The 15,967-nt window shown below is 37.8% G+C and overlaps 2 protein-coding genes across 3 annotated transcripts in view; both read right to left on the reverse strand.

The window, feature by feature from the left end:
* LOC127357500 (major histocompatibility complex class I-related gene protein-like) overlaps window positions 1–15,967 on the reverse strand; it is a gene marked incomplete at its 5' end in the record, with an annotated part of 50,212 nt that overhangs the window by 12,970 nt on the left and 21,275 nt on the right. Inside the window, 2 exons of the mRNA XM_051389733.1 lie at window positions 10,688–10,910; window positions 15,285–15,563. Coding sequence (XP_051245693.1) covers window positions 10,688–10,910; window positions 15,285–15,563 — 502 coding nt within the window. The remainder of the gene's footprint in view (window positions 1–10,687; window positions 10,911–15,284; window positions 15,564–15,967) is intronic.
* LOC127357479 (major histocompatibility complex class I-related gene protein-like) lies at window positions 136–9,228 on the reverse strand. 2 transcript variants are annotated; one of them, XM_051389707.1, is made up of 12 exons: window positions 9,134–9,228; window positions 8,055–8,071; window positions 7,913–7,961; window positions 5,969–6,067; window positions 5,555–5,690; window positions 4,174–4,443; window positions 3,430–3,708; window positions 2,672–2,974; window positions 2,019–2,126; window positions 1,766–1,783; window positions 1,546–1,604; window positions 136–932 (listed from the first exon to the last, which is right to left on the reverse strand). In XM_051389707.1, the coding sequence occupies exons 1-11, from the start codon at window positions 9,134–9,136 to the stop codon at window positions 1,555–1,557; spliced, it is 1,332 nt and encodes a 443-aa protein (XP_051245667.1). In that variant the 5' UTR covers window positions 9,137–9,228; the 3' UTR covers window positions 136–932; window positions 1,546–1,554. The 2 variants fall into 2 exon arrangements, with proteins under 2 accessions (XP_051245667.1, XP_051245666.1); XM_051389706.1 differs by having other exon boundaries at window positions 1,550–1,604; window positions 9,134–9,224.

Raw genomic sequence — 15,967 nt, forward strand, 5'->3', positions numbered from 1 at the left:
TATGCACAATGTCAATTTGAATTTTGGACATTTGTTTTATCAGCCTTGTGTGTTTTTTTGAGAATGTCTAAACAATCCTTAACAGATAATAAAATGACTATGAACTCAAAAATGAACAAATAAAAAAAACAGGAATTTAGTTTCCTTCACATTTTTATTAGTTTGTGGGAACCATAACCATATATGGATTAACAGGAGGGATGTAAAGCCCAACTTCATATCCACAAACACAGATTTTAAGGTGCAGTAATTCAGAAAAGAACGGATCCTAAAACAGTGAAAAGCAATAAAATGTATCAAATGTAACAGCAGATAAATATAGCTAGATAAAAAATTGGTGTGTATACATACCAGAATTTAAAAAGCAGTTCCACAAGACCTCAGAGGCCCAACAGTTTCATATTGTACAAGCAGCTCAGTGATACATGTTGGGGCTAAGCCATTAGTGCTTATTTATATATGAGGACTAAGATTTTATTGTTTGATTTTCTGACACAATAGAGAGACAATATTTTACAACAGGGTTAAGTGAAAAGTCTTCTTTAGTGTGTTTCAAAAGTAGAAACATGAAACTTACTACTAATCAACAAAGAATGATAAGTAGTGCCTCATAATCTAAACTAGATAAGGTCCAGGACCTCCTTTTTGGTAGCTGGACAGTAGCATCACTCCAGATGTTGTTACTCCTGGAGGATTTCCTCGACAGTAATGCTTCTGTCAGCTCTGACTGACACCTAAATAATCTTCTTTGGTGAGTAAAGGAATTCATACTTGTTCTGACAGGGTCTCTGACTTCTCATCTCAATGTTCCAAATATTTTCCTAAATAAATATGTCTTCTGTAAATGAGAATAAAGTGTTCTCTGGAAAAGAAAGAACGGTTTGGATGCCACGGTAACGTCATTGGAGTTCTCTTGTATCTTCAGTGGGAACCTGTAAAAACAGATTCATAAATGAAAAGTTGAATAACTGATTAGAAACTTATCAGAGTTCATGAACATTATTAACATACTTTATGTCAGTGATTATCTGTTTCTGACAAAGGTGAAACTTGCTTTTTTATTTTATGCTACTTTATACTTCTATTCCCTTTACAGGGGACTCAACCCCTAAACTGGGAACCACTGGACCAGAGTACCTAACTGTATATAAAGCAGTAAAAACTAGCTCCACCTGTAATATTATAGCACTCACAGAAGACATTCTTTTACTTTTGATATGTAAGTACATTGTGCTGATAGCACTATTAGACTTTTGAATGCAGGACTTTGACGATAACAGAGTATTGTCACATTGTTGTGTTGGTACATGTACTTAAGTAAAGAATCTGAATACTTCTTCCACTTTTGATTTCTGGAGTAGTATCATAAAACCCCAGAGCCATCTGCTTCCTGTAGTTATAATGGATGGACTGAGAAAATGTTTTCTCTTGCAGAACTTTTTGTGAATTAGAAATATCAGCTGCATGTAATGCAGCCGGGAAGAATATTGTACATTATGTCAGTGTACATAGTATTTGCACAGCCTTGTTGAAACAATGACATACTCACTGTGATCAGTCAGGAGCTGAATTTCTGTCTGACAGCGATGCTGAAGAGTCTGAAGCTAGAAGCAGAAATTAAGTTCAGAGATGATTCAATTTGAAATCATATAATTATATAAGACAGGACTGGACATGATTTATTGATTACTAATGCTCAGGAGCACATAAAATTCTTCAATAAAAAAAATATATAAATGTATATATTGTATAAAGCTAAACTTACTGTTTGCAGGTCTGAATCCTGAAATACAGATGAGACATTACAGTATTAGAAGTTATTCAGAATGTATGACAGGACACAAAATAAAATACATTTATAGGAAGAAATTCCTCATGAATGTCACAGATCTCTGCTCTGAATAAAAATGTAGGAGAGCAACTCTTTCACTTAGTATATACAGTACGTCTGCTGAGGACCTCTGGGTTCTTTTGGCAGTAAAGTTACTGAACAGTGGAGTAAAAATGGCTTAACTCACCATTTTTGTTCCTTCTCCAGATGAAGAGTCCAGTGATGCAGAGTGCCAGCAGCAGCAGTCCTACAACAACTCCAATAACAGCACCAGCAGGAAACTCTGAGGGAGAAACTGGAGCCAAAACAGAACATTCACACTTTGTCTCTCCCACTGGAAGGAGATAAATATGTTTAGTTTACAGGATTCACTTTTGTATTGAAGTATGAGGAGCAGATTGTGTGAATAAGACAGTAAAGTGAGAAACAGAATGTATTTCAGTCACATGAAAAGTATAGTTCTGGATTCCTTTGACACTTACATGTGTTTGAGAGCTCAGAGCTAAGAATCTTGTTTCACACTTACATGCTTGTGTGTTGTACTGATGTCACTGTGTCCCCAGATATTATTGAGGACTTTGAAGAGTACAACGCTGTCATAACTGATAAAAATGACGGCCAAAACTATGGAAATATGACTCAAATTGTAAACCAGATTAATACTTAATCTGAGGATTAAGATGTAAAGTTAAAGCGAAGAGTTAACATCCGATCAACCCTTCTACAGTTGACAACAGCTACATAACAGTGGAGTTGACAACACAAGTTTTAGGACATAACCTTTGTAGTTATGATGGAGGTCTAGCTTTAGTGGATGAACAAAACTATTTCCAGTCTTACCCCAGTTGGTCCTGATCTCTGCTTTGTCCAGTCTGATGACAATGTCGTTTTTCACACCAGAGAGCTGAAACACACAGTCGTACCTCCTCCAGTCTTCAGGTGTGACTGATGAAAGGTTCAGGTCAACACTCATCTGGAAGGATCCATCGTGGTTGAGGAGGATCTCTCCGTGGTCCACGTCCTCATGAATCTCCTCTCCATCTTTCCTCCAGATGAGTGTGGCTCTGTCAGGGTAGAAACCTGTAGCGTGGCAGCTGACTGGAGAGGAGGGAGTCTTCTGGAGGAGAGACACTGAGGGAATGTCTGGACAGAGAGAGAGAGAGAGAGAGAGAGAGAGAGAGATAGGGGGTAGAGAAATATGAAAAAGGGAGAACAGGGAAGGGAATAGACAGATGAAGATGAGATGGCATCCATCCCACTTTGGACAGAGCAGCTCTCTTATTATGAGCAGTATTGGTAATAGCAGTACCGTTAAAATCAAATGATACCATCCATACAATCTGTGTAAACTTACTTACCTCATGCTAGTGGTGCACTGTCTGGCTATCACAGTATCAGCTTTGATGGGAAGTAATGTAGAACACCTACAACTGTCAGTCTCTACTGATTGTTCAGGGCTAAATCAAATAATACCTTCAACAGCCAAAAATAAGATAACGTCAAACTGATTGGAGTAATAATACAATGGCAGTTCAGTCTGAGCAGATTATAGGAACATTGTTGTGTTCATCAAACTAAATCAGGTCATGTAATTCTACCTTTTCTCTGCAGAGAGCTGTTTCCATAGGCCACATACTTCTTCAGTAACTCAGGGAAAATCTTAGTGAGGTCAATTTCCTTGACTTTTATTCTAGCTTTGTCAGTGTCCCACATCAGTTTGATGGGGACAGCCTGAGGTTTCAGAGCGATCCATGTCAATGTCTTCAGGTCAAGAGATATAAAGTCTTCTCCATCATAACCTAACTGATTAAAACCATTAACCTCTCCAGTCTCATCATCCCACTCACATCCTAACATCTCCTGTAAAATGTGGACACCTGAGAGAGAGACAGAGACAGAAACAGAGACTGTAATTAACAATGTACAGAATACAGATGAAATCTCCAGTGGAAAGATGATCTTATAAATATTGTGCATTGTGTGACACTTGTGTCTTGTGGTGTGATCATGATTCAAGAGCAGATAATCAGTGCACTTTATCTGAGTGATGAAACCCAATTTATTTTCCACAGCTAAAAGTTACAATAGTAACTACTGTTGTATGAATTGACAGATGACTGTCAGTGGCAGTATACAAAGTGGGTATTTTGAATTATATGCACATTAAACTCTTATTAAAACAAAGTCACACCTGTGTGACACCTGCAGTCTCAGATGCAGTCCAAGCTCAAATTCATTAATATGCACATGTTAGCTATCCTATATCTGTGTGTCAAACAACAAACCAGGCTGCAAATCATTTTAGTAGTAAAAGTAAAATATAATATATATAAATACTTTACCTTCAGTTTGGTTGAGGCGCTGCTTCAAATTCTGAATCCTGACTTTGAATATGTTTGGCCCTCTCTGAAAACACTGCTTAGTGGCCCACTCTAAGTGCTGAGGATCATCTTCAATTAGTTTTTTCATCCAGTCCTGTTTTGGTTTTATTATCTTTTTGTTGCCGTCGCAGTAACCGACCAGACTTCCATCAACCTCTAGAGATCCTACAAACTCTGATAAGTTTGGGACTCCACTGGATCCAGTTAGAAAATACTTCAGAGAGTGTTTCACTGCAGGACAAACACAGTTTATACATTCAGTAAAGACCCATCATGAATCTGATGTATTAAGTTAGTAGCCTATGATTCAATTAAAATATACACTGATCAGCCATAATATGACCAACTGGACACCCTGGTGGTCATAATGTTATTCCAACACACTGTGTGTTCTGACCCCTTTCTATCAGAACCAGCATTAATTGTTTCAGCAGTTTGAGTTACAGTAGCTCGTCTGTTGGATCGATCCAACGTTGACTTGAGGACAAAATGTTCACTTGCTGCCTGATATATCCCAGCCACTGACTGGGGCAGTGGTGTGAATACCAACGGTGCAGCCTGGGCTCAGCTGTTTATAAGGGCCCAGGAGGGACAGCACCAATTGTGTCTGTGTGTGGGCCCTTTCACGTCTTCACATACGGAGTCCAGCAGTGACTAGTAGCTCGAGCAGCACGGGAAAAGAAAGACTCAGTGGATTGGCTTTACTCTTAATAGAGAATAGCAGAGCGAGGAATTTGGACTTGAGCAGTGTTGTTAATGACTTTGCTGAGTGAAAGGTCCGTAGGATGACTTTAAATGAGTCGGTGTCTGTTATGGAGTGGGGTCAGGGATTTAAATTACCTCTCAAATGTCAGAAAATGCTGACTGTAATCTGTGTGTGTGATAACAGGCTGCTGTGTCATTGATGATGAATGAATTGTTTCTTCATTAATTGTGTGCTCAGATCCCATTATCCATTAATTCATACTGTGTAGGCCTATGAAGCGTTGCTGTGCTTTTCTTGATCGCTATTTGCTCTGTGGTTATGTAACTCTGATTTGCGTGCTATTTGGGGCGGGGGCCACAAGAAAAACATTTGCACCGGGTCCAATCACAAATATGTTACGCTGCTGGACAGGTGCCATGATAACGAGAGAATCAGTGTTACTTCACCTGTCAGTGGTCATCCTGTAACGGCTGATCGGTGTATAACGGTCTTATGAAGTAAAAGTGAAACTAAAGTGCTGTTGTTTACTGGAGCTACAGGAGCCAAATGCACTCTGTGGCTCACGTTATCGCAGTCAAATGCAGAGCCGAGTGGAAAGTGAAGCAAAGAGCTTAAAGAGTTCAAATGTGATCTTACCTGCTGATGAAACGTGACAGAAGAGAAGCAACAAAAATAACGTTTTCATCTTGATTTGATAAAGTCGGGTGGGTAAAGGACCGAGCTGCGGCTTCCTCCTTGCGGACGGATGTGGGAGTCTTTCTGTTGGTAGGGGCTGTACGAGAGTTATTGAGGTAGGGAGGAGGGATGATGAATCATTTTAATATTAAAATATATGTTATACACAAAGTATAACATACTTGGATTAGATTTCAGCAAACCTTTTTTTTTATCACAGATAAAAGGACAAGCAAAATATTCATTCAAAGTTTTAAACAATTTTATATTTAGAAGGAGTAACAAATGAAAACTGACCATATGACAAAGCTAAAGAGACAGAGAGAATAATCATATAAAACAAAATAAACTCAGCTCAGCTTTATTCATTTTCACCTTTTCTCTCTGCTTTTCCTTCCTTGGAGCACTATCTATAGTTACTGACCACTGCAGACCGGGAACACTCCACAGGAGCTGCAGATTTGGAGACAAACCCTGAAATCCTTACAAGGCACACCCTCATTATGGTTTTCCTGATATTTGAACTCACTCACACACTTACAGCACTTACAAGTCAAGTCAAATTTGATATTCATATAGATATATTTCTATATTATATTTATAATCTGTGAACTCAACAAACTCTCTTTAATGAATAAATAAAAGAAACATCAATTAAATTTCCAAAGTAGTTTTATTTGTTAATCAAAAGTAAAATAAATAACATCTGGATTAACAGGAGGGATTTAAAAACACACACACACACACACACACACACACACACACACACACACACACACACACACACACACACAGAAAACAGACTTACCCTAACCATAACCCATAACACACAAAATGTAAGGTGCAGTACTTCAGACAAGAACAGAACATAAAAAACAGTAAACATGAAACAAATAATCATAAAATGATCTGTGATATATACACATTCAGAGTGTTAAAAAGCAGTTCCAGAAGATCTCAGAGGCCCCACAGTTTCATATTGCACAAGCAGCTCAGTGGTATATGTTGGGGCTAAGACATTCAGATTGATAGATTTGATTTTGTGACACAGTTGAAAGACAGTAGTTTACAATGGAGTTTAATGCAGACAGAGGATTCATTAGTGTGTTTCCAAAGTGGAAACATCAAACAGAAATCCATCATGTGACAACTAAAGGGCTGAGCATGACTGTGTCTCTCTCTACATTAATGCTTCTGTCAGCTCTGACTGACACTTAAAAAAGACTTTTACAAATTAGAAACAAGTACTCTGTAGAAAATAAAAGGTTTTGATGCCGCAGTAACATCACTGGAGTCCTCTTTTAATCTTCACTCTTTTAATCTGTCAAATCAAATTAAAGAATGAAAAGTTGAAAAACGATTAGAAACTTATTAGAGTTCATATTGGACATTATTCATTTTAATTTAAGTAAAGTCATTCATCTGTTTCTGGCAGCAGTGAAATTTGACCATCTTATGGTACTTTATATTTGACTTATGACTTATATGTGTGTGTAAGAACTAGATTTTTTCTTCGTTAATACTCTGATGATCCCCAGCCTCTCTATAACCACTGGACCAGATTACCTAACTTTATATAAAATAGTAAAAAACTAACACCACCTGTAGTGTTATATCACACAGTCCTTTTATACTTGTATACTTTGCACTTGAGTACATTTGGCTGTAAATGTGTAATTTTACAGGATTTTAATGGAAATGTAGAGGCTCTTAATAATTCAGACTAATCTCTGACTAATTTCTGACTATTGTATGACAAAATGAGCAGAACTAATCTCTGAGTGTGGTAGGGAGGTTAGAAGCTAACATTATTTTAGAAGCTATCCTGAGCTGGTGTGTTTTTGCTAAAGCTGAAAAACAATACAAGCTAAAAGAAACCACCTCTGTCCTGTACTGATTAGAGAAGGGAATGACCCAGAGTTGGTAATCTTAGATAATTTCTTCCGGGAGCATATAATGAGTTAGGAAATTCTAAAGAAACATTTAAATAATGCATTCAACTTTAAATTAAATAAACCCGTAAACTCATTTGACCCAGTCAACTAAATTTACTGTAGTTTTAGTCGATAACAATCTTATGATCTTTAGTCAACTAAAACTAGATTACAACTAAAACAATTCATGACTAAAATATGACTACAAGTAAATCAAAATGTGCTTCCTGTAGTTATAATGGATGGACTGTGGAAGTTCTTTCTCATGCAGAATGTCTTTGTGAATGATAAAAATCAGCTGAATGTGAAATACAGGATGAAAATTGTAGATTATGCCAGTGTACATAATGTGTGCACAGCACTGTAGAAACAATGACATACTCACTGTGATCAGACAGGAGCTGAATTTCTGTCCAATGAAAATGATGAAGAGTCTGAATTTGAAATGATATAATTATGTTTGAGAGACGGGAATGAGCATGATTGATTAATTATTAATGCTTAAAGGTAATTGATTGGAAACTTACTCTGTGCAAGTCTGAATCTTTAAATACAAAGAGAGAGAATACAGTATTACAAGTTAAATCAGAATTCATGAAAGGATGAATGAAACATGAAAATCATTATAAATTTGACGATTTATTTTTATAATATAAAGGTTGGAGACCAACTCTGACTTAACAGTACATCTGCTGAGAGTTTCTATGTTCTCAGCCATTTCACCCCCTTTTTATTTTTTATACCAAATAACTTTTAAAGAGCTGTTTCCCAACCTAGGGTTCCTGGCCCCCACTAGGGGTCACCAAAGTTTCACAGGGGTTGCAACACCTTCACGGTTTTAAGGGGTGTAAGAACACTTTTTTTGAAAAACATACAGAAGGTCTATATCTCAGCATTAACTCAATGGAATTGTTATTTTTTAAAGTGTATTATTTATGATATAAACTCACAGAATGAGGGCACTGTGAAGTTCAAAAATCTGAAAAAGTTAATACTAGAACAATCACCAACCATCAGGGAGAAGAAAACACTGAATTTGTCAAGAATAACATGTTTGATTGTTAAAAATTGAAATACATAATATAAATGTAGAATTGTTTAAATTAAAATTTAAATTAAATTAAATTCCTAAAAAGATCATTAAAACTAATCTCTGATTAAATTCATGGGAAATAAACTTATTTCACACAAACGTCCTGCAGTTATTGTGTTCACTATTTGGGTTCATTGTACAGTTTATCAGTTGTCCTGTACTGTTACTGTTGTGCTTTGAATATAATATGAAAGAATCATAAAATATGTCACTTCAGTAAGCAATTTACTTTATAAAAGAACAAGGGATCTCTTAAGGATAAAGGCTGGGAACCACTGCTTTAAAGGACCAGTGTGTAAGATTTAGTGACAGAGGTGAAATTACAGATTCCAACTATCTGAATTCAGTTGATTATAGACTAATGGAAACATAAATTAATATTGTTTTCCATTTCTACCAATAGATCCTCCTAAATGTGACACACTGGACCTTTAAGAATCAATATGTTTTAATCATATGATCCCTGAGTTCAACCCATATGTTAAATTTAACAGTGAAAATGGCTTCACTCACCATTTTTGTTCCTTCTCCAGATGAAGAGTCCAGTGAGAGAGCAGAGTGCCAGCAGCAGCAGTCCTACAACAACTCCAATAACAGCACCAGCAGGAAACTCTGAGGGAGAAACTGGAGCCAAAACAGAACATTCACACTTTGTCTCTCCCACTGGAAGGAGATAAATATGTTTAGTTTACAGGATTCACTTTAGTATTGAACTACGAAAAGCAGATTGTGTGAATAAGACAGTAAAGTGAGAAACAGAATGTATTTCAGTCACATGAAAAGTATCGTTCTGGATTCCTTTGACACTTACATGTGTGTGAGAGCTCAGAGCTAAGAATCTTGTTTCCCACTTACATGCTTGTGTGTTGTACTGATGTCACTGTGTCCCCAGATATTATTGAGGACTTTGAAGAGTACAACATTGTCATGACTGATAGAAATATGACCCAAATTGTAAACCGGATTAATGCCCAATCTTGAGGATTAAGATGTAAAATTTGGAGCGAAGAGTTAACATCCGATCAACCCTTCTACAGTTGACAACAGCTACACAACAGTGGAGTTGACAACACAAGTTTTAGAACATAACCTTTTGTTATAGTCAGTAGTAGTTTTCTCCTCGGTTTCCCTGTGTGTGTGTCTCTCTCTCTCTCTCTCTGTGTGTGTGTGTGTGTGTGTGTGTGTGGACTCCTCCCACTCTCCCTGATTACCTGCTCACCTGTCTGACTGCTCAAACCTTCCAGCCATCAACTCATCAGTCCTGCAGCATATACACCCCGGTCCACAGCTACCTGCCAGCTCCTTCCTGTCAGCCATGCTGCCTCTATCTTCAAGTTCCCCTCTGCCTGGGTCTCAGCTATGTCCTCTCACCAATGCCAGCAGGCGCTACACCTCACCATTTCATCCCCCGGTTCTCAATAAAGCCTGTCTTTGGAAATCTACTGAGTTTGTGGTCTGCTTGTGGGTTCCTCTGTTTAACATACCTTTGTAGTTATGATGGAGGTCTAGCTTTAGTGGACGAACAAAACTATTTCTAGTCTTACCCCTGTTGATCCTGGTCACTGCTTTGTCCGGTTTGGTGACGATGTTGTTTTGGGGACTAAAAGTCAGAATATGTCAGCCACTGGTGCTATGTCTCTTGCAAGACAGCCAGCCTTAAGAAAGTGCAGAACTAAGTTGCTGGAATGTTCCTTTAAGATAAGTTTAAACTTTCTGTGACTTTAATATATAAATGTTGTATATATATATATATATATATATATATATATATATATATATATATGTAACATTTTATTTTATAAATAAAGGAATAAAGATAAATGAGTTGCTGATCTTTGTCTTAAAATAATTAATAAGACTGATTATTCACATAGTTGGAACGGATGACAAAAGTTAAAAACAAACAATGAGAAAATTAAGCATAAATAAAGATTTTTTTTAAATGTGTGTTTCTCACCTTTGTCAATTCTGATCCCAGTTTTGCCGAAGTTGGTCCTGATCTCTGCTTTGTCCAGTCTGATGACGATGTCATTCTTCTCACCAGAGAGCTGAAACACACAGTCGTACCTCCTCCAGTCTTCAGGTGGGACTGATGAATGAAGGTTCAGGTCAACACTCATCTGGAAGGATCCATCGTGGTTGGGGAGGATCTCTCCGTGGTCCACGTCCTCATGAATCTCCTCTCCATCTTTCCTCCAGAACATTAAGGCTCTGTCAGGGTAGAAACCTGTAGCATGGCAGCTGACTGGAGAGAAGGGAGTCTTCTGGAGGAGAGACACTGAGGGAAGCTCTGGAGAGAGAAAGAGGCAAAAAACAGATATGGGGTAGAGAAAGACAATAAAGGGGGGGCGCTGTTGAGCAAGATATGGAGTAAGATGTGTCTGTGAGCGCTCCAGCAGGGCCACTAATAATTTGATGTTTTAACGGCATCCAAACTACGAAATACTACTTCAATCATATACCCCTCTCGTCAACAACCATCAACGCTTGACATCAGTCGCTTTCGCTGCTGTAAATGGCGGCAAATCTCTTCCTCCAGCACATGGCCTGAGGCCTCATCACCAGGTGCTCAAGGTAACCCCAACCGACCTGCTGCGCAAACAAAACCAGAAGCTACAAGCATGGATCTGGAAGTGATAAAGTCGGACATCCTCTCTTCTCTGAGATCGGATATATCCATAGTGATAAGGCAGGAACAGAAAAACGCGGTAGCTGAAGATTTTGACGCACTAAAATGTGTACTACAAGCGGTAAAATATGATATTGTGAACAACGTCACTGCCATCCGGTCCGAAATTGAGCAAATGAGAGGAAATATGAGAGACATTGAGGGGGGGCTCTCAACATGGTCGGATGAAGTTGTTTTTCTTCAAACCACGGTGAGCACGTTAAAGGACTTCACAGCCCTCTCAAAAGGAAAAAGATCCTACGTCAGCTGAAGCAATCTCAGTGTCAGATAGCATTTCTACAAGAAACGCATTTATCTGATGTGGAGCACGAAAAATTAAAGTAATCATGGGCTGTTAGAGTATACTTCTCATCTCATCCATCGGGGAGAAAGAAAGGTGTATCCATTTTGATCCATAAACAAGTCAATTTCAGTTTGGTCACAATCCATAAGGATACAGAGGGTAGATTTATTTTGTTAATTGTTACTTTTATGAATGTATACGCTCCAAATGAGGACAACCCAGATTTCATTAGAAAAGTTTTCAACGTGATAACACAGCATAGTTCTGGGATCTTGCTAATGGGTGGAGATTTCAATTGTGTTATGACACAATTTATGGATAAACAGCCAGTCTCCACTACTATGCCCTCTCGAATGAGTAAAACATTAAAATATCAATCTACAGAACTGGGACTCATTGATGCATGGAGAAGCGAATACCCCAGTTGTAGAGACTTTACATTTTATTCGCATAGGCATCCATCCTATTCCAGAATCGATTATTTTTTTACCCCCAAGGCTGAACTATACAGAATAGCTGACTTGAAGATTTTACCAATGACAATTTCTGACCATTCACCTATTGAACTCTCATGAAACATAGGACATAAGTCAACACCTAGACAATGGAGGTTAAATGCATCTCTCCTTAATGATAAAGAGTTCATCAACCTCATCACAAAAGAACTCAAATTCTATTTGGGCACCAACACTTCCCCAGAAATATCAACACTTTTATTATGGGACTGTGCAAAAGCCTACCTTAGGGGTCGTATTATCTCTTTCGTGAGTGCCAAAAAGAAAAAGAGGGATGCTAGACAACAGGAACTAGAACAAAAGATTATAAAATTGGAACAACAACATAAGCAGAGCTCAAATCCTACTCTCTTAACTAATCTTAGAGATGCACGAAGGGAATATAATAATCTGGTCACTGAGAAAATTAAAGGCAATCTAAGGTTCACCAATCAGAAGTATTATGAGCATGGTAAGAGAGCTAGCTGACTATTAGCATTCATATTGAGTCGTCAAACATAGTACAGAAGCTAAAACGTAATAACTCACCTAATCCTATTACAAAACCGGATAAAATAGCTGAACGTTTTGCTGGATTCTATAAATCATTGTATGAAAATACTGACACCTGCTCTGATGTTAACACCCTAACATCCTTTTTGGAAAATATAAAATTAACTGAATTATCCGAGACAATGGCAAAAGACATAGATGAACCCATTGAGGAGTGGGAGATTAAAGAGACAATCGCATCTCTGAAAAAAAAGTCCAGGACCTGATGGCTACATTAATGAATTTTATAAAAGTTTTAAAGGAATATTGTTTCAGGTGCAGATTTGGTTCAGACTTCTCACAATGGATACAAATACTCTATTCACGTCCACTGGCTTCAGTCAAAGTTAATGGTCATATATCGGCAAGTTTTGCATTAGAGCAGGTTTGTAGACAAGGATGTCCTCTTTCACCCTTGTTATTTGCTATCAGTATTGAACCCCTAGCCCACCTCATCCGAGATGATTGTAATATTAAAGGCATCTCTATCAATGGTGAAGAACATAAATTATAATTTTATGCTGATGATGTAATGATGTTCTTAATGGAACCTGCAACAACAATACCACGTTTAAAAGATATTCTTCTCCAGTACGGATATTATTCGGGATATAAAGTTAATATGGATAAGACTGAAGCTATGGATGTTAATGGCCAAATTCCAATATCGGTTAAACTTAACAGTGGGTTTAAATGGACTAGGGATGGTTTCAAATACTGGGGTATTTTTATCCCCCATCTACAGAAAAACTTTATGAAGCATCAGTGAGGATCTAGAAAGATTGTTGACACCTCCTCTATCCCTAATAGGTTGAGTAGAGAGTATACAGATGAATGTTTTGCCCAGGTTGTTGTATCTATTCCAGATGCTGCCCATAGAAATTTCTAAATTAACATTTGATAAATTAAACAAAATGATTTCAAAATTAATTTGGTAAGGAAAACGACCAAGAGTAAGATTAAAAACATTGCAGTTAGCTAAACCAAATGGGGGTGTGGGACTTCCAAACTTTAGATATTACTTCTGGGCCGCACAACTGAGGGGGTCATCCCTATGTTCCCCGGGTCCTATGTTCCCCCGCTAAGGTTAAGTTTAGGGTTAGGGGTTCCCTGGTCCCATACAAAGTGGGGAACATAGAACCCGGGGAACATAGGACCCGGGGAACACAGCGTACGCTCCTACCCCTAATTTCTTGGATTAAGGATTTGTCATGTACACGATGGCTTGATATTGAAAAGGGCCTCAGGCCAATACCCCTCAAAGTACTGCCCTCCCTAGATGTTAGTCTAAAAAATACCCAAATGGGGGAGTGGACTAGAGTAACACTTAAAATTTGGAAAGCTGTACAGACTGCCTTTAACCTGCCAGAGCAAATCTCATCAGCGGGCAGTATAGGTCACATGAAAGGTTTTGTACCAGCACATATGGATGCAGGCTTCAAAAAGTGGTCTGAATATGGACTGTGTTATATGTATCAGCTCATTCATAATGGAGAGCTTAAGTCATCCGAACAATTAAGACAGGACAGTTCACCCTTCCAAAGACTGACTTTTTTAGATATTTACAACTGTGGCATTTTCTTACAACACATAAGGAATGGGAACAAGTGAAAAATCTGAGTTGAATTACAAGCTGGAAATGAGGTTGGAAGGGTGATCTCTAAGTTATATTCAACTTTTTTGTTAATGAACCCAAACAACATTATACAAACAAAGGAGAAATTGGAGGTTGAAATGAATGCAGATATCTCATTAGATACCTGGACAGAGATTTGCGGGGAGGCACATCGGATGACTAACGCAAATATCTGGAGGGAGTTTAGATTGAAAGTTATAATAAGATATTTCTGGACACCACAAATAACAGCAAAGTGGGTCCTGACCTCAGACAAATGTTGGAGAAACTGTGAACCACAAAGTGGGAACCACACTCATAGTTTCTGGTCTCGTCCGATTGTTGAGTTAGATGCCCTGAGAGAAGTGTTTCACCAAAACATCCCTAATGACCCGAGGGTAGTCCTCCTTGGTTCAATCCCAGAAGGTTTTGAGGGAAGAGCCAAAATCTATCTGTCACAAATACTCTTGGGGGCTGCTATTAAGTGTATCACGATAAGATGGTTGAAACCTGAACCACCAACATATAATATATGGCTTAAAAAAGTATGGGAACTGTATGAGATGGAACAAATTACATATGCAATAAGGCTACAAAGACCCACATTTATAAAGAAATAGAAATTGAGCCCTGTATTGAGTTTGTTAATGCAATAAGAAAAGTGTACTTTTGTCTTATTTATTATTATTATTATTATTATTATTATTTCTTCTTCTTCTTCTTTTAGTTTTTTACTCATTGACTTGTGTATTTTGTCTAATTTTACATGTGTAGGTATATAGTGAAGTGGATATCAAAGCAGCTGTAAATGTGTGAAGTGTAAGGTAAAAATGTAAGATTGTATTGTATGGATATATGGAATGGGATATTTTGGTAAAAAATAAAATATGAGTTCCAAAAAAAAAAGAAAGACAAAAAAGGGAGAACAGGGAAGGAAAAAAACAAGGGAATACTCAGATGAAGCAATTCAAGAGTGAGGAATCAAGATGAAGAGAAAATGGGACGGACAAAATCAGGTCATGTGATTCTACCTTTTCTCTGCAGAAAGCTGTTGCCATAGTCCACATACTTCTTCAGGAACTCAGCAGAAAACTTAGTGATGAAAATCTCACTGTGTTCTATTCTAACTTTCTTAGCATCCCACATCAGTTTGGTGGTGACAGCCTGAGGTTCCAGAGCGATCCATGTCGATGTCTTCAGGTCAAGAGATATGAAGTCTTCTCCATTATAACCAAACTGCATAAAACCATTAACCTCTCCAGTCTCATCATCCCACTCACATCCTAACATCTCCTGTAAAATGTGGACACCTGAGAGAGAGACAGAGACAGAAACAGAGACTGTAATTAACAATGTACAGAATACAGATGAAATCTCCAGTGGAAAGATGATCTTATAAATATTGTGCATTGTGTGACACTTGTGTCTTGTGGTGTGATCATGATTCAAGAGCAGATAATCAGTGCACTTTATCTGAGTGATGAAACACAATTTATTTTCCACAGCTAAAAGTTACAATAGTAGCTACTGTTGTATGAATTGACAGATGACTGTCAGTGGCAGTATACAAAGTGGGTATGTTGAATTATATGCACATTAAACTCTTAATAAAACAAAGTCACACCTGTGTGACACCTGCAGTCTCAGATGCAGTCCAAGCTCAAATTCATTAGTATGCACGTTAGCTATCTTATATCTGTGTGTCAAACAACAA

Source organism: Dicentrarchus labrax, unplaced genomic scaffold, assembly GCF_905237075.1.
Source record: "Dicentrarchus labrax unplaced genomic scaffold, dlabrax2021, whole genome shotgun sequence".
NCBI classification, from domain to species: Eukaryota; Metazoa; Chordata; class Actinopteri; family Moronidae; genus Dicentrarchus; species Dicentrarchus labrax.

What these genes read in the sequence shown, in the direction of transcription:
- LOC127357479 (XM_051389707.1), bottom strand. An exon ending in CTGTCACGTTTCATCAGCAG is followed by an intron (nt 4,444 to 5,554) that starts GTAAGATCACAT and finishes TTTGTCCTGCAG; the next exon opens with TGAAACACTCTCTGAAGTAT. An exon ending in AGAGATCAGGACCAACTGGG is followed by an intron (nt 2,127 to 2,671) that starts GTAAGACTGGAA and finishes TTTTGGCTCCAG; the next exon opens with TTTCTCCCTCAGAGTTTCCT.